The sequence below is a fragment of the Emys orbicularis genome, chromosome 10 (assembly GCF_028017835.1).
Source record: "Emys orbicularis isolate rEmyOrb1 chromosome 10, rEmyOrb1.hap1, whole genome shotgun sequence".
Classification (NCBI taxonomy): Eukaryota; Metazoa; Chordata; order Testudines; family Emydidae; genus Emys; species Emys orbicularis.
Genome location: NC_088692.1, coordinates 89,114,587 through 89,136,314, shown reverse-complemented (window position 1 = coordinate 89,136,314; position 21,728 = coordinate 89,114,587). Strand labels below are relative to the sequence as shown.

Here is a 21,728-nt window from a genome sequence, read left to right as displayed (position 1 = left end):
GTGGATGAGCAAGCAGCTTACTTTGAAGTATATTCCAAAACTGGCCAACAATGCTGCAGTAATGAAGTGATTATAAATATAGTATATATTGAATGCTACAATACTTCTGTCTCTGGAGAAAAAGAGTAGATGTTTAATTCTTTAGTACTAGTGTATGGATTTATTTTATAATGTATTAGCACTGTGTGTCAGGCACTCCCTTTTGTTACTTGGTTAAGAGGTTTGCACTGTATTTAGTTTATGCTGCAGAGCCACCAATCCTAGACACTAGGTCATCTTGCTCCCTCCTCCATCCAGAGAATACCTTCCCTTTACAAGTAGGCCTTACCCAGTCAAGAGATTTCTGTTCACTTAGTTCTTGGGCTCAACAGTCTCACTGATCTTCCTGTTTCAGCTACAGGGCCCAATAGAAGCTAATCAAAAGACATTTCACATACTCTACTCCACTGCAGCCAAACATAACTGGATTGTTCAACTTACCCCTGCCACATCCTGTCAGAGTAATATCTCAGAATTTTCATTCCCCTTCTGGTGAAATGCTATCCCAGTAGTTTCTCTAAAAGAGCAACAAAACCAGCAGCCTTTGGATCAGTTGTTCAGACTTCAGTCCGTGGTAGACACCCACAAAGAAAGCTACGATCAGATTGGGATCTCTTAACCTTGATCTAATTGGACTTTTAGAACTATGTTTTTCTCACTTGGAGAGCCACAATCAACTAAGAACCTGCTGTTTCTGTTAATTTATATGATGATCTTCATCTTGGGTCTCTTACAGTTGGGTAAGATGAGTCTAGTTGCAAATCCAGAGCTGCTGAACTTCATTGACCTATAACTCCTCAGCATTTCTTTCAAGGACAGAGGAAGACGACCCCTAAAGCACTGCACAGTGATGACATCTAATTTAATACGAAATATATATCTGGAGTTCTGCTCCTGTTACATTCTTCCTTTAGTAAAATAGCATTTTACTGATTACTTCTATTAAAATACAGGTCAAGCTGTTTATTTAGCTAGGTTGCTGTTGCTTATCCGTATAATAAGATTCCAGGATTGTCACTCTGTGTGTCATTCGGAAGCCTACAATGTCTGTTGAGTAAGTGTGAAGCAATGGAAACAGCTACAAACATGGTTGAGAGCTCTTTTGGTTTAGAATGTCACCAGGTTACCATCCAGTTTTAAAGTTCTCAGCCACTTGACTTTACAAATTACATCCATGTGAAAGCAAGGCATGTATCTATGCCATTCCAAGAGTCTCAGGCTGTTGTGACATCAGAGGTAACTGAGCCAATCACGACCCTTATGCTATAGCTAAATGCAATGCACTGGTTTCATTGGTTGTATGAGGGAGACTGTACAGATGGTGGATTACTTGGCCCAACTGTCACATCTTTGCAACAGCATGGGCTTTCAGCTACTAGTAGTCATCATCATCTGATATCTGCGTAACCAGACAGATATTTCTGTGGGACATGAAAGAAGGAAGGGAAAAATAAGTGGTTAGTTCATCTGGTATGATAAAGTCTTAATGATTGTCTAGCTAATTATGGGATTTTTATTTAGAGCTGTGTGGAAGTGTTTACTGTATTACAGAATATTTTCTCCTTCTCCTCTTGTTTGTAGTAATTCCTTAGAAATTTAACTAAAATTTATGTCCTTACCAGTTTCTACCCCTCTTCTGCACAGACATTTTTGTTGTTGAGCTGCTGGCATTGTTGTTTGAAAAAACATAGTAACAATATGGAAACATTGTGGGGGCGGGAGTTGTACATGTTTTCATGGATGGAAGTCGGATATACACAGTTACATGGACTATATATAGGAAGAAACTACATGGCTCAAATTTTCACCTATGATCATTAATGCCTCCATTTCCTTGTTAAGAGAATGTAAGGTTTTCATTAAAAAACAAAATAACTTCTTTAACGAAGATTAACTAGCTAACTTAACCAGATCATGTTTAATTTTTCTTTTTGCTCTTGCAAATTACTGGATATCATTATTAAGCTATTTTAAAATATCTGTTTACTTTTTTCATTCTTACTAGTTTTGAAACTTGTAATTGATCATTTTTGTCTTAAAAATATAGAATACTCATTCTGAGAGTCACATTAAAAAGCCCAGTTTCTTGAGTTCCATAGCTCTTTATTTGATTTATTTTTCCTTTAGAAGAATTTGTTTCATACTGTACATTAAATAAAATAAATGCTGTATGCTTTTTCCAAATTAGCCACTTGATGACATTTTCAAACACTTATACACTTCTACCCCGATATAACGCGACCCGATATAACACAAATTCGGATATAACGCGGTAAAGCAGCGCTCCGGGGGTGGCGGGGCTGCGCACTCCGGTGGATCAAAGCAAATTCGATATAACGCGGTTTCACCTATAACGCGGTAAGATTTTTTGGCTCCTGAGGACAGCGTTATATCGAGGTAGTGGTGTAATTACAAATAATTTTGGTTTTCTCAACAAAGATTGGCTAATAGTGTAAAGTCTGACAGCTGGCTTGAAAAATTTTAGTATTTTCAAAGTATTTTCAAAAATGCTTTGGTCCATGTTGTGACTTTTAAGTCATGGTTCGAGCTGAAGGGGTGCAGTACAGCAGGAACCCCATAAGGAATCCTGATTTAGTCAGCTGGCATTCCCTCTCAGGGGTTCCAGGTAGTGCACACTGTAGGGACAGTTCAACAGGTGTACTTGCCTCTTCACTCCGTGGGAGTGGAGCCACAGCATTTTGGCATCTAGAGGTAAGGCTCCTTGTGTCATTATCTCTTTCCCTGCTCCTGTACACCAGATTAGACACAATCAAGCCCTATGTTTATTACCTGTTATGATTGTAACTCAGGCCTGGTCTACACTTACCCCCCAAGTCGAAGTAAGGTACGCAAATTCAGCTACGTGAATAACGTAGCTGAATTCGACATACCTTACTTCGAATTTACCGCGGTCCACACGCGGCAGGCAGGCTCCCCCGTCGACTTCGCGGTACTCCTCTCGCGGAGCTGGAGTACCGCAGTCGACGGGGATCACTTCCTGGTTCGATTTATCGCGTCCACACCAGACGCGATAAATCGAACTCGGAACTTCGATCCGCAGCCGTCGAACTACCGCGTAAGTGTAGACTAGCCCTTACTCTCTACACCCTACTACGTTAAAAACATGAGGCACTCCTAGTACCTCTCTACATTGAGACAATACTTTACTGTGCAAATAAGAGACAGTCTAGTATGATTATAAGTTTTCATCTTCATTCTGCCACTGACTCAGTGTGGCCTGGGGCAACTGAGCAAATCTCTCTGCCTCAGTTATGGAAAGTAATGGCAAAAATGACCGTTAATCATAGCTATTTCTTTTAAAAAACTACGTGGTGCACCAGATTCAGCAGAAAGTGCCGGAGTTGGGGGTGGGGTGGGGCGGGGCGGGGCAAGATTGTATGTGTGCATGCATGGGCAGGAGAATGTAGGCAGTGAAGGAGGGTGGGCAGAAACTGGTGTGTGAGTATGCAGGACGATGAAGGGATGCAGGTGGGAAGGGTACACGTGTTCAAGGGAATTTGGGGTGCAGAGGAGAGAGGGAAACTTGGGTTGTATGAAGGAGAATGTAGAAGAAAGTAGGGAGGGGGCATTTGGAGTGTGTGCACAGGGATATGTAGGGAGTGACAGAAGAAAGGGCAGATCTGTAGGATGGGGAAACTGGGATATACCCTCTAGTTGCCTTGTTATGCTCTGGTGAAACAAAGCAGCTGTAAATGCAGTTTAACTGGCTAGTATGCTCTGGCTGCAGAGTGGCATAAAGGAGTCGCAGCACACCAGTGAACTGACCATAAAAGTTAAAGTTAAAAAAAAAAAAAAAAAAATTAAGGTTGATACTTCGTATCTTCAAACAATTGGAAATAACACATGATAATATTCTCTTTGGGTTATGAAATTTTAAATTAAAAACAAACAGGGAAATTCTTAGAGAAAGGTATGTTAATATGGAGGTAAGGTTGAGTATACATATCAGTAAGGCTATGATTTTGTCAGGGATATTTTTAGTAAAAGTCATGGACAGATCACAGGCAATAAACAAAAAGTCACGGAAATCATGACCTGTCCCTGACTTTTACTAAAAACATCCCTGACAAAATGGGGAGGGAGGAGGATCCAGCACCATGACGGGATGTGTGGGGATTAAAATCTAATGTACATTTAAAGTTCAGTTTAATCTAACCTGGGACCACAAATACTAGAATGCCATAATCCTATAAGCAGCTGTTGATCTACTGGATCATGGTGTATGTGTAAAATGTCTAGTCAGGTGCCTGATGAATCCGCTTATGGTTGACAAGCCGAATTCGGGAGCGACCCAGCTTGTTACAAATTTCACAGATCCATGTGTTGTTCTTCGAGTGCTTGCTCATGTCCATTCCATTAAGTGTGTGAGCTCGCCACATGCACCGGTGCCAGAAGTTTTCCCCTCAGCAGTATCCATAGGGGACCGGCTCTGGCGCCCTCTGGAGTGACGCCCGCATGGCGCGGTATAAGGGGCACCGCCGGCTCCCTCCACCCTCAGTTCCTTCTTGCCGCCAGTGACAGTGCTGGAACATCTGCTGCTTCGGCTAGCATTGTTTCGTTCTCTGTTCTTGCGAACTTTGAAAACCTGTAATATAGTTGTATATAGTTAGTAGTTGAATTAGTTACCCTTAGTAGTAGTTCTCAAACTCTTCGTTAGTCCCGAATGGGACTCAGCCGGGGGACGGGGCATGCCCTGATCCCCAGGCTTAAGCCCTGCAATCGTTGCAAAGAGCCTATGCCCGTCAGCGATCCACATAGTAGCTGCTTAAGGTGCTTGGGCGAGGGGTACATAAGCGACAAGTCCTTCAAACCCAGCACGAAAAAGGAGCGGGACAGTCTCTTGAAGGCGCTCCTGATGGAGTTAGCAATCACTCCAGCACTGGAGCAACAGTCCAACTCGGCACCGAGCACTGCGGCATCGGGGCGCAGTGCTCTGCCGTCACCATCCATGAGCTGGCACCAGTCCCCCTCCGTGGCTCCGTCCAAGAAGCCAAAGAAGACAGGGAGGGGAAGATCCCCTACTTCCAGCAAGGGAAAAGAGAGGGCTGGGGGTTAGCCAAGACCCACGATGGGCAGCTCAACGCCCCCTTCAGGAAGTCAGGCCCCAGCTCAAGCTGAGCACTCCTATGTTTGCTTGCGACTCCAGATAGTGGTACAGGCCTCCGTCAACTCCAGGTGCCGTTGATGCCCGAGGCTCTGCAGGCAGCTCAGGAGATCCTGACGCTTCCTATGCCGTCCACACCGGCTCCAGCGGTATCCAGGTCTTGGGGTAAGCACACCTTGGGACCTCCGTGTATGTCCCTGCCTCAGCGGCACCATTCCCCATTGTGGGGGATGTCCTGCCACCACTTGCCCGCCTGACGCCATCACACCTCAGATAGGCAGGCTCAGTGGAGCCCTCTTTGGTCCCTGGACCTTGGGCACTGACAGCAGGATTCGAGGCGTACCTCGATGGTAGCCTGGCGCAGACCCACTGAGGCGTGCTCTCCTTTATCGTCCCCCCCTGACAGGAGCAGCGAGACTGACCCCTCGTGTCGCAGAGAGCTCGGTACAGATCCTGTGACCAATTGAGGGATCGATTGTTGAGAGACCGTTGTTGGTCTCTGAGACTGGGATCGCCGCATTCCAGGAGTTCCTCCCGGCAACCGGCACGTGATAGCTACCAGTCCCTCTCGATGTCCTGGTCAGATAGCATAAGGCGTAGATCGCCGGGTTTCCAACACCGATCCGCCAAACACTGTCAGTCCCCAAGGTCACGACCAAGACGGTTGTCTCGCTGTAAGCGAGGACTGGCCTGCCTCCCAAGGTCTGTGAGAGTGAGGGATCATTTTCCAGGATAGGTTGTAGATCCTGGATAATGCGCTGGAGAGGTTTTAGCTGGGGGCTGTATGTGATGGCCAGTGGTGTTCTGTTATTGTCCTTGTTGGGCCTGTCCTGTAGTAGGTGATTTCTGGGTACCCGTCTTGCTCTGTCAATCTGTTTCCTCACTTCCCCAGGTGGGTATTGTAGTTTTACGAATGCTTGATAAAGATCTTGTAGGTGTTTGTCTCTGTCTGAGGGGTTGGAGCAAATTCGGTTGTATCTTAGGGCTTGGCTGTAGACAATGGATCGTGTGATGTGTCTTGGATGGAAGCTGGAGGCATGTAGGTACGTATAGCGGTCAGTAGGTTTCCGGTATAGGGTGGTGTTTATGTGTCCAGTCCTCGCTTACAGACAACTCCCCAACCTGAAGCAAATACTCACCAGCAACTACACACCACACCACAGAAACACCAACCCAGGAACCAATCCCTGTAGCAAACCTCGTTGCCTACTCTGTCCCCATATCTACTCTGGCGACACCATCAGAGGACCCAACCACATCAGCCACACCATCAAGGACTCATTCACCTGCACATCCACTAATGTTATATATGCCATCATGTGCCAGCAATGCCCCTCTGCCATGTACATTGGCCAAACCGGACAGTCCCTCCGCAAAAGAATAAATGGACACAAATCGGACATCAGGAATGGTAACATACATAAGCCAGTAAGTGAACACTTCAATCTCCCTGGTCATTCTATTACAGATTTAAAAGTCACTATCGTTGAACAAAAAAACTTCAGAAACAGACTTCAAAGAGAAACAGTAGAACTAAAATTCATTTGCAAATTTAACACCATTAATCTGGGCTTGAATAGGGACTGGGAGTGGCTGGCTCATTACAGAAGCAGCTTTTCCTCTCCTGGAATTAACACCTCCTCATCTATTATTGGGAGTGGACCACTTCCACCCTGGTTGAATTGGCCCTGTCAACACTGGTTCTCCACTTGCGAAGTAACTCCCTGCTCTCCATGTGTCAGTATATAATGCCTGCATCTGTAACTTTCACTCTATGCCTCTGAAGAAGTGAGGTTTTTACCCACGAAAGCTTATGCCCAAATAAATCTGTTAGTCTTTAAGGTGCCACCAGACTCCTTATTGTTTCAGTGAGATGAGTTTCTGAGATTAGAGCCTTGACCTCAGAACCGCTATACACGGTTTTCTACAAAGACCAGGTTCAGCTGCAGCCCCACCTGGCCTTCCTGCCGAAGGTGGTGTCTACCTTCCATATGCACCAGGACATCTTCCGCCCGGTGTTCTGTCCCAAACCGCATAAGACCAGTGAAGAGAGGCATCTTCATGGGCTGGACGTCCAAAGGGCCTTGACTTTTTACTTAGAACGTACCAAGCCTTTCCGTAAATCAACGCAGCTCTTCATCACTATAATGGATAGGATGAAGTGCCTTCCTGTGTCCTCGCAGAGGATTTCCAATTGGATCACCTTGTGCATAAGGACCTGTTACGACCTTGCATTACAACCATCCAGATTGGATGGGATTCTGTGCGCTCCACCCAGCTTTCTACATTGATGTTAAACGACGTCATATCATTTTTGCACATGTCGTGGTACTGCCATAAAGGGCGACCCCGCTTTCTAGAGCTATTTCGAATGTCGCTGTACAAAATGCTCTTGGGGATACGGTCTTCTTCCATTCTCCTGATATGACTGAGCCATTGCAACCTCCTCTTCTTGATAGTAGTTTCTAAGTGTGTCAATCCTGTGTGCTCCAGCACCTCTGTGTTTGGCATTTTGTCTTCCCACTCTTATTTTCAGGATCTTGCCCAGCTATCTCATGTGGAAGCTGTTCAGTCTCCTAATGTGCCTAGCGTATGTAGTCCATGTTTCTGAACATAAAGCAGGGATGACAGCACACAAGTCTCATAGATTTACATCTTCACCTTTGGTGATAGTTAGCTGTTATTCCATGCACGTTTCTGTAATAGCCCAAAATTCTTAGCTGCTTTTCTGATTGTTAGTTCAGTCTGAAGGGCAAGATTCCTGCTGATCATAGAACCCAAGTAGCAAAAGCTGTCAACAATGCAGAGATTTACCCTCCAGAGTGATGTCAGGCATTGGTTCTTCCACCCTTTGGTACATGATCACAGTCTTCTTGAAACTAATTGTCAATCCGAAGCTCTTGAATGACACTCAAAATCTACCCAAGAGATTTTGCAGGGAAGATTCACTGTGGGCAACCAAAGCTGCATCATTCGCAAACAGGAAATCTCTCAGAACCAGCTCTTTCCCCTTGGCTTTCACTCTAATTCTTGCTATGTTGAACAAGCCTCCGTCTAGTGTGGTTCGAAGATCAATGCCATCATTGCTGTCCTTAAATGCATGAGAGAGCAGGAATGCAAAGTAGAAGTTAAAAAACACAGAGGTTAGGACACACCCCTGTTTCACCCTGTTGTTGATGTCAAAGGCACTTGATTTGAAGTCAGCAACGATGGCCCAGTGGTTAAGGTGCTAACCTAGGTCTAGACCTGGGTTCAATTCCCTCCCCAGACTGCCTTTGTGACAATGGGCAAGTCACTCAGTCTCTCTGACACTGTTCCCCATCCTGTGCTTTGGATGATTTTGTTAGCTATTTTTTAAAAAAGCCTCATCCACTTCTTCTTTTTGGTTAGGTGGTCTGTAGTGGACCCCTACCATGATGTGAATTAAGGTTCTTCTTCAAGTATGTGTCTCTGTGTGTTCTCCACCATAGTATGTGTGAGTGCCTGTATGCACTCAATTGGAGATTTTAGAAAGCAGTGTCTGAGTACACAACTGCACACCATACATCGGCATGCTCCAGTATCAAGGTTTCTAAGGAGGTGCAAACCCACCACCACTCCAATTCCTTCTCCATAGTCCTTTGCTCAAGATATATCTTAGCCGTGTCCGCTGCTAGATTTACAGCTTCCTTGCTCTTGCTTAGTATTTTATTTTAATCTGTTTTTTTCAATTTTAATGTTTTAGCACACATTTATGCTTTTTTGAGGGAGAGGTTCCCACATCTAATCCCTTTCCTTTGTCACCAGAACCTTCACTTTCAGCCGTTGCGTCTTTTCTGTCCTTTTCCTGCTTAGGTTATTCCAAAGATCCCAGGCTTTAAAACCTGCTACACCTGCCACAGGTCTTTTCCCTTCAGTGACAGTCATTCCGTTGTGTCTGCTGATTTGGAGAGTCCTGCGTCCTTTGGTCACGGTTTCTATGACTGTGCCAGTGCCTTCAGTGTTGTTGAGTGAGGACCATGGGTCAGCTTCAGAAGTGAACCATTCCACGAGGAAGAGACCCCACTCCGTGGTGAGAGACTCCAAAAGAACAGAAAAGTCACCTTCAAGGCCAGGACTTAAGGAGAGCTCGCATCTGGGTCAGCGAGGCCCTTTATGCTAGCCCTATGGACGTGCAGCACCAGATGGTGCCAGGGCCAACCCGATGGATACCGCTAAGGGAAAAATTTCCGGCGACTGTACTTGGGGCTTGCACACACCTACAATGGAATGGACATGTGCAAGCATGTGAAGAACTTGTCATGAACAGGTCCATGATTGGTCGAGCCCATCTGGAAAAGGTCTGAACCAACTGCTTCTTCAGGGACCACTCATGCATCTGGGAGGCATCTCTCCTGGGGCGATCTGCAACCACATTGTTTTCCCCTGCCAAATGTATTGCTACAGGGTAAATGTTGTGGCGGATCCACCAATCCCATTTCTTTATTGCCTCCGCATACAAAGAGGCGGAGGGAGCAACCTCTTGTTTGTTTATATAATACATTGCCAATTTATTGTCTGTTACTACCTGCACAGTCTTCTCTTGCAAGTGAAGAAGGAACGATCTATGGGCCAGGTGAACAGCTCTTAATTCCAGTACATTGCTGTGCAGTGTTCTTTCTTGAGAAGACCAATGTCCTTAAACCATTAAGTTGTTCAAGTGTGCTCCCTAATCCTTTGTTGGTACATCTGAAGTCATTGTCCAGCATGGACCTGGAGGAGTGAACTGCACACCTTTGAGCATATTGGTCCTGTTTGACCACCAGTGTAGAGAGGCTGTAATTTTCTGGGACATGGTGAGACACAACTGAAGACCGTCCAAATTTGGACAGTAGACAGGGATGTCCAGTGTTGCAAAGGTATCATTGTCAGAGGGGCAAATGAAGTCATGTAGATAGTGGCTGCTACAAACCCCTTTGAGATCCAGGAAGAACTTTATCATCAGTGTGGGGCAACTTTGGATCTTCATAGGCATTGCTCCATTTTGAGAAATCTGTCTTCTGGCAGAAGGGCTCTCCCTGCTGTTGAGTCCAATATGGGACCTACAAAGGGGATCCTTTGAATAGGACAAAAGACCGATTTGGAAAGCTGAGGAAAAATCCTAGACCTGATAAGAAGTTGGTTATGGCTACAAACACTGCAGAAAGCTTTCTGTTCAAGTAAGATCAGGTCTTCGGTGGTCAAGAAATGTGTGCTGCCATCAGAAGACCAAGATCAATTGCAATATGACTGTTGATGATATGGAACTTCCTATTAATCTGTGGAGTTCCCTGTTTGTTCCTTCTGAGTACTCAGACCTTGCCTACACACAAAATTTACACCAGTTTAGTGAAATCAGTGCAAACCCTGTGTGGACACTCTTATTTTGGTACAAGAGTGACTTATTTCAGTTTAGCTTAAATTTGTTCCTAATTGACTTAAAGCTAAACAAAAATAAAGCTGGTTTAAAACAAAATAAAAGTGCCTGCACAGTCTTTTGCACCAGTTTAACTAATTGGTTTAAAATAACACCTTTACTTAAACTGGTGCAACTCTATATGCAAACAAGTTTGTAAAAACGGTAAACAGAGGACAATATCCTCCTCCTTGCCCTTTGGTGGCCTCCCTGATCCTGGTGTCCAGTATCTCATCCCTACTCAGCAGTAGTAGAAATTTCCATTTGCCAATTGTAAAATCCAGTGTCACAAGGCCAGTGGTATATGACAGCTTAAAATCCTGTCTAAGAATCCGTCGTCTTAATTCAATTTTAGATTTTCTGCCATGTTCAGGATGCAGCAGTTAAGATTATGCTGGGTAACACTGATGATTTGCCATTTGACAGTGCGATTTCTTTTGTGGTTAAGATTTTCTTTTGAAGTTCAGTGTGGCTGCTGACTGACAGACAGAACCTGAAGCAGATTGAGGGATCAGAGTTGCAAAATACAATTTTTAGTTAAGAAATTGCCTGGTTCCTGTATTTTTAAAATGATTTCTGACTTCATCAAGTTTTCCAGTAAATCAGATAAAGATTACTTTACCATTTTACCTTTTCACTCATAGAAGAGTTGAGTGATATTGCAAGTTGGTTGAAATATTTTTTGAATGCTCAAATATTACTATGAGTAATCTATCATTTCTGTTAAGTGTATTCATAATGACCATTTTTATTTAATAATCTGTACAGACTATCTATAGCTTCAGCTGTCCCTACAGTAAAGCCACTTTGAATCTTTCTGTATTATTTAATTAAATCCATCTCTTATTTCTATAGGTTTATGTGCGGTTAAGGCCGTTCTTCAGAGAATTCCTGGAACGTATGTCTCAGATTTATGAGGTAATAATACTTCGATATCTCCCTGAAATTTCTTTTTATATTATATATACTCATTTATATGATGCTAAATAATGCAGTAATGATGCAACTTTTTCCTCCTCTAATTTATAGATCATTCTTTTTACTGCTTCTAAGAAGGTGTATGCAGACAAGTTACTGAACATACTAGACCCTAAAAAGCAACTGGTCAGGTAAACTTGATTAAAAACTCATGTAAATATCTAATGTTAGGCTAACCAATTTATTTTTCACAAAATTATAATTAAGAAATCAATCATTACACATTAACTTCTTTGTTGTAGTGTGCCTCACTAAATTGACCAAGTGTGTATGCGTGAAGGGGGGAAATGAGAGGTAGAAAGGTAATTGAATTATTGTACAAGGGATAGAGACATAAACCCTAATCATTGTTGTACTCCATTCTGACGCTTAAAGCATATGTATCCCTTGATCCATCATAACATATTTGAGAGTTACTCATTACAAATGTAATTCTTCTAGCACCTGTTTCTCTGCTACATCATCAATATTTGACTGATTTTTAAGTGTATATCAAGAAAACAAATAGTTTGACAGAAAATAATTCATTATTTGATGACTTTTTAAAATGAACTACTTTTTAAAGGACAATTCATAAAATTAATTTTAAATCTGTTATTTGCAGGATCAAAATATTTGCATCTTTCATTCAAGCATGAAATGATTTGTTGATGATTCTGGTAACAGTTATTTAGCCTTGTTCATTTCCTAGTCTTTTACCTGAACCCTGAGCTATGATGTAGGGGAGTGTCTTGCATTGCTCAAGAACAATTCCTCAAGATTTTTAAGGAAATGTTGGTGGAGGAATTTGCATAGTGATCCTCATCTGGAAGGATGATAGACTTTTTGGATGGGAAAGTTAAAGCAGAAAAAAAGGGGAAATCCTCAGGGATCCATTCAAAATGTGATATCCTTATTAAGGGGAATAAATCATTTCCGCCTTCTCTGATTAGGGAATGCAAGATACTATGCCCAAGAGCTCATTTGTAAACTTCTCATTTGCATCATGTTAGCTCAGAAAACAGGGTGAAATCCCAGCCCCATTGAAGTATATGGAAAAATTCCCATTGACTTCAGTGAGATCAGGATTTCTCCTGTCGTTTTTAAAGTATAGGACACCAATCATAATTTACTTTAAGGCTTTAAAGATATATTGTCAACTTATTTTAATCCAAATATTTTATACTTTCTAAAACTTCAGTATTCTAGAAGCATTTCACCTAATAGATATTTTTCTGTAAATAATAAGCACTCTGGGGCAGAGACTGTCTTTTTATTACTTGTATGTACAGCACAGCAGAGCCCTTGTCGATGATTGGGACACTTACATGCTATAGTCAGACACATAATAATAAAGTTTTGCAGTGTATAGATTCTGCACCCAAGCTAAAGCTATATTTAGGCCTGGCAGAATTTGATGTTTATTTTGGCAGATATCTGTTTATTTTTAGGCATTTTTTTCTTTAATTTTTATTGATTTAAGTTTTCACGGTTGCAGGAGATTATGGGAAAGTCAGATAATAGGGTACTCAGACAGTAATTTAATGATAGATATTAAGATTCAAAAAGTTAAAGCTTTATAACCGTTAAAACACTAATTGTCAACATCCCATGTCAAAATATACAAAATAAATATCCTCAAATCCAACTCTAATAAGTTCTCAAGCAGCATTTTCCTTACTTTGCCCAGCTACATTTTGATTATTATCAATGCACATTTTTGTTGTTGGTTTGTGTGTGTATGGTGAAATCAACATTTACAGACATTTACTGATAAAAATCGAATCCTGACAACTCTAGCCATATGCTAGCCTAGCTCTAGGAATTATGTTAGGGAAGTTGTACAGAAAGTCAGACTGAGTGATCACAATGGGCCATTCTGGCCGTGAAATCTATGAGTTTATATTTAAGGACTATAAATACAGAAGTACTTTTTATCTATTTATGGAATCTAAACTGGGTGAGTTTCAGTTAAATAGATCTTCAGTATATGGTGTGTGGAATCTGGACATATTTCTTGTACCTTTAAAAAGTTGTTTATTCACAGATTCACCACTATTATATTCATCTTGCCAGTGTCCTCCTTAACATGCAGTAATAATATTCTTTTAGATTATTTTTAGGAAACCTAAACAAATGTTTTTAGATGCATTTTATCTCATTTAGTCAGCATTATAAATTTGTTTTTGATTAAAGTCTATAAATATAATCAAATATGAATAATATAAAAAGGAATTATAAGTACTGAAGGAATCTGTCCCATTAATGTGTGGGAAGTTACATGGCTATCTCATTCTTAATGGGAGTAACTTATGTAATACTTCACAAGTCTCTCTGAAAAAGTCTTTTACAGCTCTAATTTTTATGACTCAGAATGCAATTTTAAACATATTGGGACAGGATGGATATAATGAAATGGGGTGGTGCATCTGAACTATCTTCTAAGAATTTGAACTGGATCCACACTTGTGATTCATGTGCCACTGAAAAGCTGACATCAAGGCTTGATTAGTTTTGACTTTAGCCTAAAGGTAAACTTGTCAGGCACGCACACACCTGACTCAGAATCTACATATCAAATTGTTTGTCACTGAGCCATCAGCTTATTTATAGTAACAGTGGGCGCTCCACCCCTTTGTGAAATTAAACATTTCAGATACAGCTTTTTTTTTTTATTTCGTTTGATCAGATTTCCTAAATTGTTGAACAGCCTTAGAGAGATTGTCATAATAAGAAAATGTAAAGCTTAGAAAGATGCATTTACATTGTAATATGATTTTAATGTAACCTATATTTGAAAGTCAGTTTATTCTATAGTTAAGGTGATGAAGCTTCAGTTGTATTTTTAATACTACTTTAAACAACCTGAATCCTTGTACACTATCCAAACATTTCTAATTATTATACAGCGTCTCTCTGTTGAATTAAATGGGAGCAGGGTAATTGGGGGAAAAAAGCAGTTGATGGAATGTTTTGGCCTTGAGGCTTTTCTTAAGATATTGTAACTGAAATAGATTAATTGCCAACACAGGTAACAGTCCACAGAAAACATTCCTTCTAGTATTTTCTATTCTGGCAGGTACAGGGATAGGGAGGCTCTGTTCTCTACTGGTTAGAGCAAAGGACTGGAAGCCAGGGTTCCATTGAGGGGCTAACCCCTGACATACTGTGTGACCTTGGGAAGTCACTTGAGGTCCTTGCTTGCCTCTGTCAACTCATCTGGAAAACTGGTTAAAAATCAGGACCTCACTGACAGCCAGATACCGCATCTTAACTGTCGTGGGTAAATGAATTACCAAAAAAAGTACAGAATTGCATTAATCCCTCTCTTTGGTTTTAAACATTATATTTTTAGAGAAACACACAAGTTCCATGTTAAGGCATGGCAATACTTGAATATAAGGTCTACCTATTTGCTAAGAATTTTGATGATGAAAGAATAGCCCAAAAGAGAGAGCCAGTTTTTAAAAGGGCAGCTTCTTAAGAAGAGCTAAGCACATCAAGAAAGAAAAATTAAGATTTTAACTTCCATAACACTTGGCAGCATTTAATTTTCTTTTTCTCTCTGCAACATATTTTTTAAGTTACTAAATTAATTAATTTTCCTTTAACCCATAGGCATCGACTTTTCCGTGAGCATTGTGTTTGTGTACAAGGAAATTATATAAAGGATTTAAATATCCTTGGTAGAGATCTTTCAAAAACGATCATAATTGACAATTCACCACAAGCCTTTGCCTATCAGGTAAGCATTTTTGTGATAGTCACACTTTTTAGAATTTGTAAAAACCTTCTCTGAAAATGAAAACATAAACTTTTAATTTAACTAGGTAAATTAAGAAAATGCTAGGTGTAAAAAAAAAAAAAAAAAAAAAAGTACCTAACTCATTTGTAATAAATTCACCTCAAAATATGCTGGGTACTTTTTTAATAGGAACATTTTAGGTGTTACTTGACCATTTCAAAAATAGTATAATTTTAAAAAGTAAAATAATGTAAGTGAAAAGAATTTCTGTGCGGCAAACGTTCTTCAGAAAACTCAGAATACTTCACCATACTCACAACATTTCCTTTGTATTTTGATTATTTTTAATGATAAGAAGGGCTTTAACACTTTTACTCAATCAATTACCTCTTCTAGAAATTCAGAAAAATCCAGTCTGTTAGGATTATTCACAAAATATACCCTTTCAGAATTAGTAGAAGAATTATTAGCAAACAAATTGCTGGTTGAGGTGAAGTGTGTACAACTATCATACTTCTGTATACTAGAGGTGTTCAATATACATTCCATGATCCAGATTTAGTCCAAAAATATGCTCTATATATAATCCAGTCTCCATAATTGTATAGACATGAGGGAAGTGGAGATTAATCTCAGGAGTCCCTCTACATTAGAGAATAGAACTGGTGTTGAAAACAGTAGTCTGCCTACTAGTGATACAGTTTTGTTGTCTATAAATTCAGCACTAGTTCAGGGAAATCCACTGCTCACAACTGATGTCAGTTAGCACGATTCAATTTCATATTGTAAACTGGGCTTCTGAACCAAGATCCTAATCCAGAACCCACTGAAGTCAGTTGAAGGAAAGGGCTTTTTCTGATGTCAGTGTAGGGTGACCAGACAGCAAGTGTGAAAAATCGGGATGGGGGTGGGGGGTAATAGGAGCCTATATAAGAAAAAGACCCCAAAATCGGGACTGTCCCTATAAAATCGGGACATCTGGTCACCCTGTCAGTGAGTACACAGGGCCGGCTCTGGCTTTTTTGCCACCCCAGGCAAAAAAGCCTCCGGCCGCCCTCCCCCCCCCAGCGCGGCAGGGGAGGGTGCGGGGGGGAGGGCGGCCGGAGCCCCGGGGGGAGGGCGCCGGGGGGGAGGGCGGCCGGAGCCCTGGGAGGAGGGCGGAGTGCCCGGCCGGGGCTCCGCTCTCCCCGGCGGCCAGGGGGAGGGCGCTGGGGGGGAGGGCGGCCAGAGCGCCGGGGGGAGGGCGGCGAGCCCCGGCCGGGGCTCTGCTCTCCCCGGCGGCCAGAGCGCCGGGGGGAGGGCGGCGAGCCCCGGCCGGGGCTCCGCTCTCCCCGGCGGCCGGAGGGAGGGCGCCGGGGGGGAGGGCAGCCGGAGCCCTGAGAGGAGGGCGGAGTGCCCGGCCGGGGCTCCGCTCTCCCCGGCGGCCGGAGCCGCAGCGCTGCGCCGCCTCCCTCCAGGTGCCGCCCCAAGCACAAGCCTGGTGGGCTGGTGCCTGGAGCCGGCCCTGTGAGTACAGTACAGGTCCTGATTTTGCTCCTGAGACTTTTCCTGGATTTGGCGGGCAACGAAGATCATGTTGGTTGTCCCACGGGATGATCTAAAACCGCACTGAAATTCCAGCAATATTTCCTCAGCAAGGGGAAATAATCGATTTAAGAGGATACGGGCAAGGATTTTCCCTGCTGTAGATAGCAAAGCAATGCCTCTATAGTTTCCACACTTTGACTCATCTCCTTTCTTAAAAATTGTAACAATGTTAGCGTTTCTCAAGTCTTCTGGAATCTTCTTCTTATACCAGATATGAAGAAAAAGTGTTTGGAGCTTCCTTACCAGTTCTTCACCTCCAACTTGGAGACTTCAGCTGGTATGCCATCAGGCCCTGCTGCCTTGTTGTTCTTAGTTTGCATAATGTCTTGTGTTACTTCTTCAAGGGGCGGGGGGTGTCAGCAAGAGATTCTTTTTCATGTTGAGGTATAGATTCAATAGTAGCACCAGGGACAGTTGACTCACAGTTCAGGAGTAACTCAAAATGCTCCTTCCATCTGGCTTTGATGGCTTTGCTATCCTTACAATACGTTGACCTGTCTTTGGCTTGGAGTGGTGTGGGTCCATGGGAGCATGGACCGTAAATGGCCCTTCTTGCCTGAAAAAAACCCTCCTCATGTCATGTTTATCAGCATAAAGCTCAATCTCCTTGTCCTTTTTGGACACCACTTATTTCTGATGTCACGGATTTTCCTTTGGGCTTCAGCCTTGAGTTGCTTGTATGACGTTTTCTTCTGCTGGTGTGATGTCATTTTGCCACATGCGATGAGCTTTTCTTTTTTGGTCGAGCAGGCCCTGAAGCTATAGGGCTGTAAGGTTAGGTGCCACCACCTTATGTGCAGGTTCCAGTCATTCATGTCATGGAGCCAGCATAGAGGAGCATGATCTGTGATCAAGGAGAAGGGGCTGCCCAGCAGGTAATATCTGAGGGAATACACAGCCCACTTAATCGCTAAGGCCTCCTTTTCAGTAATTGAGTGAGCCTTTTCTTGATGGAATAGCTTCTTGCTCAGATGTAGGATCAGGTGTTTTCCCCCCACCAAGTTCTGCAAGAGCATGGTGCCAAAGTCAACATCTGAGGTGCCTGCATGTAGTATGAATGCCTGGGAAAAGTTGGGGCTGATGGGTTTCAGCTACGGAGCCCTGCGGTCCCCCTGAAAGGGCTTGCAGACTTCCAGTTGAGAACCGCTGCCATAGCATATTGATGATGAGGGCTGATGATTTTATTCGTAAACATCTGGAAAACATCTGTTGCGGCTCCATGGAGTTCTGAAATGCCTAAAGGGGTTGAGAAAGAAGTTTTCTCTTGTGAGGATGGAAATAAAGAGATCTGTCAGTAATCCTTCATCAGTTTATTAGTGCTCAGGTACTTCACTGGTCCCAGCCACTCTAATAAATTGTCTACCTGTAATATCAGATAGGCATCAAATTTTGAGATGGATTTACCTTTCCTGAAATTGATGCAAAACCGAACCGTATGGTTTGGGAACCACAACTATGGGGTTCCGCCATTCACTTTTTGACCCCCTGATTATCCCCACCTGCATCATGACTTCTCAGACTGTATCCTACAGCCTCCATGGTAAGGGCCTGGGGTTCTCTCTGACACATTAGCCCGAGATGGTCTCTAGGGTAGTGTTGGATTAACTGTGTTCTCCCAGGGAGGAGTAAAATACAGTAGCAAAGACATTGGTCAATTGGAAGAGTTGCCTCCTCTTTACAGCAGTAAGTCCCTAACCTGCAAGAGTTGGTGTCGGGTTTTGGCCACTGGGTGTTCGGAGTCCTAGTTCAGGCTCCGTAGGGAAGGGAGTTATCAGCAGGTTTTCCTTGCGTCTTCTAAGGTCTAAGAAGATTCACATGGTAAATTTTGGTTTCCTTCCTTCTGCCTGTCATTTTTATCTCATCATCCAATGGCCCTACCTGTTTAATAACTTCAAATGGACCCTGCCACTGGGCATTAACTGACTCAGCCAAAGGAAGCAGTAAAAGGACCTGGTCACCCAGGTAAAAGACCCGTAGTCATGCCCCTCCATTATCATTTTGCACCTGCACTTATTCAACCTTTCTTAAATGTCCTCTGGTGAACACCCCTCGTCTCTGAGTCATTCCCTTAGTTGTATGATGTACTGAATCATACTTAAAGCACCTACGTCTTGTTCCTCCCAGCCCTTTCAGAGCAAGTCCAAAATTCCCTGCGGCTGGTGGTCATAAAATAACTTGAAGGGAGAGAGCCCTGTAAAGGCCTGCAGGACCTCCCTCATGGTAAAAAGGAACGGTTGGACTAGCCAGTCCTAGTGCTTGGGGTCATAACTAACAAAGCGTTTCAATGTTCCCTTTGGAGTTTTATTAAATTGCTCACGTAGGCTGTCTGGCTGTGGGTGGTACACAGAGGTTTTCAGGGACTTGAGCTTCAGGAAGGCTGAAGTTAGTCCCTTTATCTGTTAGTATTTCTTGGGGAAATCCTATGCATGGGGGGAGTGGTCTGAGCATTGGCCTGCTAAACCCAGGATTGTGAGTTCAATCCTTGAGGGGGCCATTTAGGGATCTGGGGCAAAAATCAGTACTTGGTCCTGCTAGTGAAGGCAGGGGGCTGGACTCGATGACCTTTCAGGGTCCCTTCCAGTTCTATGAGATAGGGATATCTCCATATATTATTATTTATTTATTTTTAGCTTTGAGAGCTCTGGGGTTATAGCTGGAGTTTTCACTGAGCGAAGGGGAACAGCCTCTGGGTACCTGGTTGCTTAGTCAACAGTTACTAATATGTACTGGTGTTTGGATGCAGTTATTTCCAGGGGCCTCTCTGCCTTTTACATGGTAATATCCTTATAAATTGTCCGTTGACAATCAACATGGGCAGTGGGTTTCCTCACAAATACCCAAATGGTTCAAAATGGTGGAATTAAAAATGTATTTACTGTGTATATCAGAGTTAATGCTGTTAGGTTTTGAAGGAATTTTATATCTTCTAAACAATTACAGAAATACAAATTTTGTCAGTTTTATGTCATTAATTTCAGTGAGTAGCTGTTAAACTCAACGTTGCTTGCATATGTAAACTGGGGTCAGCATTGGTTTTACAAAAGTCTGCAGTATCTGCCTATATTTGAACACTTTCTGAACATTTCTATGTATTTCAGTCCAGCAGAGGTTTTAGTACTAAAAATGTCAGTGATACTAGAGTATCACTAGTGTTCCTTTTTAACAGTTTTGTGCAAAGGAAGGGAATTTTTTACAAGTGGATTTTAAAACAACTTCTAGAGCAAAAAATATGTATTGATAAGTTCTGTTGGCACAAAATTTGTTTTACATAAAATGCACTATATCATCAGTGTTTTTTTCTGGAGATATTCAGCATAAAAATTAACATACCTGTGATTTTACTTTAGCTTTCAAATGGAATTCCTATAGAGAGCTGGTTCATGGATAAAAATGACAATGAACTCCTAAAATTAATTCCTTTTCTGGAGAAACTTGTAGAGCTGGTGAGTAATGTATTCATCTTTTTTCATATACACTCTAGGTAGTTTCAAAATTGACTAAGTGATTTAGGAGCCTACATCACTTGGAAACTTCTGAAAATGTTACTTAGGAACTTTCCAAAACTCTGTCTTGTCTGGACAATAATCCAAAATATGTATAGGGAGTACTTATTATTTTATTAGTAAAAAGCAGAATGTATTGGGTTGAGTACATGGTTAGAAGATTAGTACCAGCTCTGACACTACCTATGGGACCTTCAGTTAAGTGACTTGCCTACCCGCACATCTGTTTCCTCATTTGTAAAACTGAGATACTACTTATCTCACCGGGCTTTTGTGAATGTTAATTAGTTAATGTTGTAAAGCTCTTTGAAAATACAAAGCACTGTAAATGGTGTTGTATTATTATGTATACTAACATAATTTAAAAACATAACTCTTAAAATCTGAAGTATAGATACATTTATTATTTTAAAAACTGTAATTTTATTTTTTTCTACAGAATGAAGATGTCCGACCTCACATCAGAGACAGATTTCGCTTGCATGACTTGCTACCCCCAGATTAAACACCAAGCCTTTTATCAAATTACTGAAGGGGGAGAAAATGCAGGACCCTTTTGGACTAAAACAAAAACATTGCCATTACTGTTGAAATTTTGCATTTTTGTACCCCGTCTTGCTTTTCTTATCTTTGGTGCCCAACAGTAATCAAGGGTTACAGAAAGAGACTTTCTATATCTCAGATTGAATACATACAGTACAATACAGTAGGTAGGCGAGAACAGAAAAGTCTTTAGAACTAGTGCAACTCCAATGAAATTTTTTTATGTACAGGACATCTGCAGTTTATAAAGAATTCTGTTTCTGCCACCAGCAGTTTGACCTGTAGAAACACAGGATTTTATGATATAACAGAGATTGAAAATGGACTCTTATTTTCTCTCTGTTTGGTGCTCTAAGTGGGTTTGTAGCCACTTTTCTGTTACTTTAAGATTCTCATTTCAACAGGAATGGCCAGTAAAAGTTGTTTTATTTTTCCTGTTAAGGTTTATAACCTTTTTACATTTTTGACCTGTATTAGCTTAGAATTTCATTATGCATTCCTTTTAGTTGAGGCGCTTCATAGTTTTTCTGGAAATAGCCAAATTTTATTAGTTTTTTATTATACAATTGAATGGCCGTTTTCCTGCTTTGTCTGCCTGCATACTGTATATTTGTTTAAAAATATTCTCTAGTTTTAGTCCATGTAAGTTTCATTTAGAAATACCTGCATTTATATTTTGTTTCTGTAATATTCTACTGTAGTTGAAATCTTTTCAAAAATCAAGAGACTGGCTAGATAAGAATATAAGAATTACTAATATTCAGAATATTTAAACCATTGTGATGGCATGTACTCTGGACAGACAATATCTTGCAG

General features: G+C 41.9%; 1 protein-coding gene across 1 annotated transcript in view; it reads left to right on the top strand.

Moving 5' to 3' along the window:
* CTDSPL2 (CTD small phosphatase like 2) overlaps positions 1–21,154 on the top strand; it is a 40,287-nt gene extending 19,133 nt beyond the window's left edge. Inside the window, exons 9-13 of the mRNA XM_065412150.1 lie at positions 11,433–11,495; positions 11,607–11,686; positions 15,153–15,279; positions 20,214–20,309; positions 20,809–21,154. Of these exons, the coding sequence (XP_065268222.1) occupies positions 11,433–11,495; positions 11,607–11,686; positions 15,153–15,279; positions 20,214–20,309; positions 20,809–20,874 (432 nt within the window). The 3' untranslated portion in view covers positions 20,875–21,154. The remainder of the gene's footprint in view (positions 1–11,432; positions 11,496–11,606; positions 11,687–15,152; positions 15,280–20,213; positions 20,310–20,808) is intronic.
* Positions 21,155–21,728: the final 574 nt, after the last annotated feature.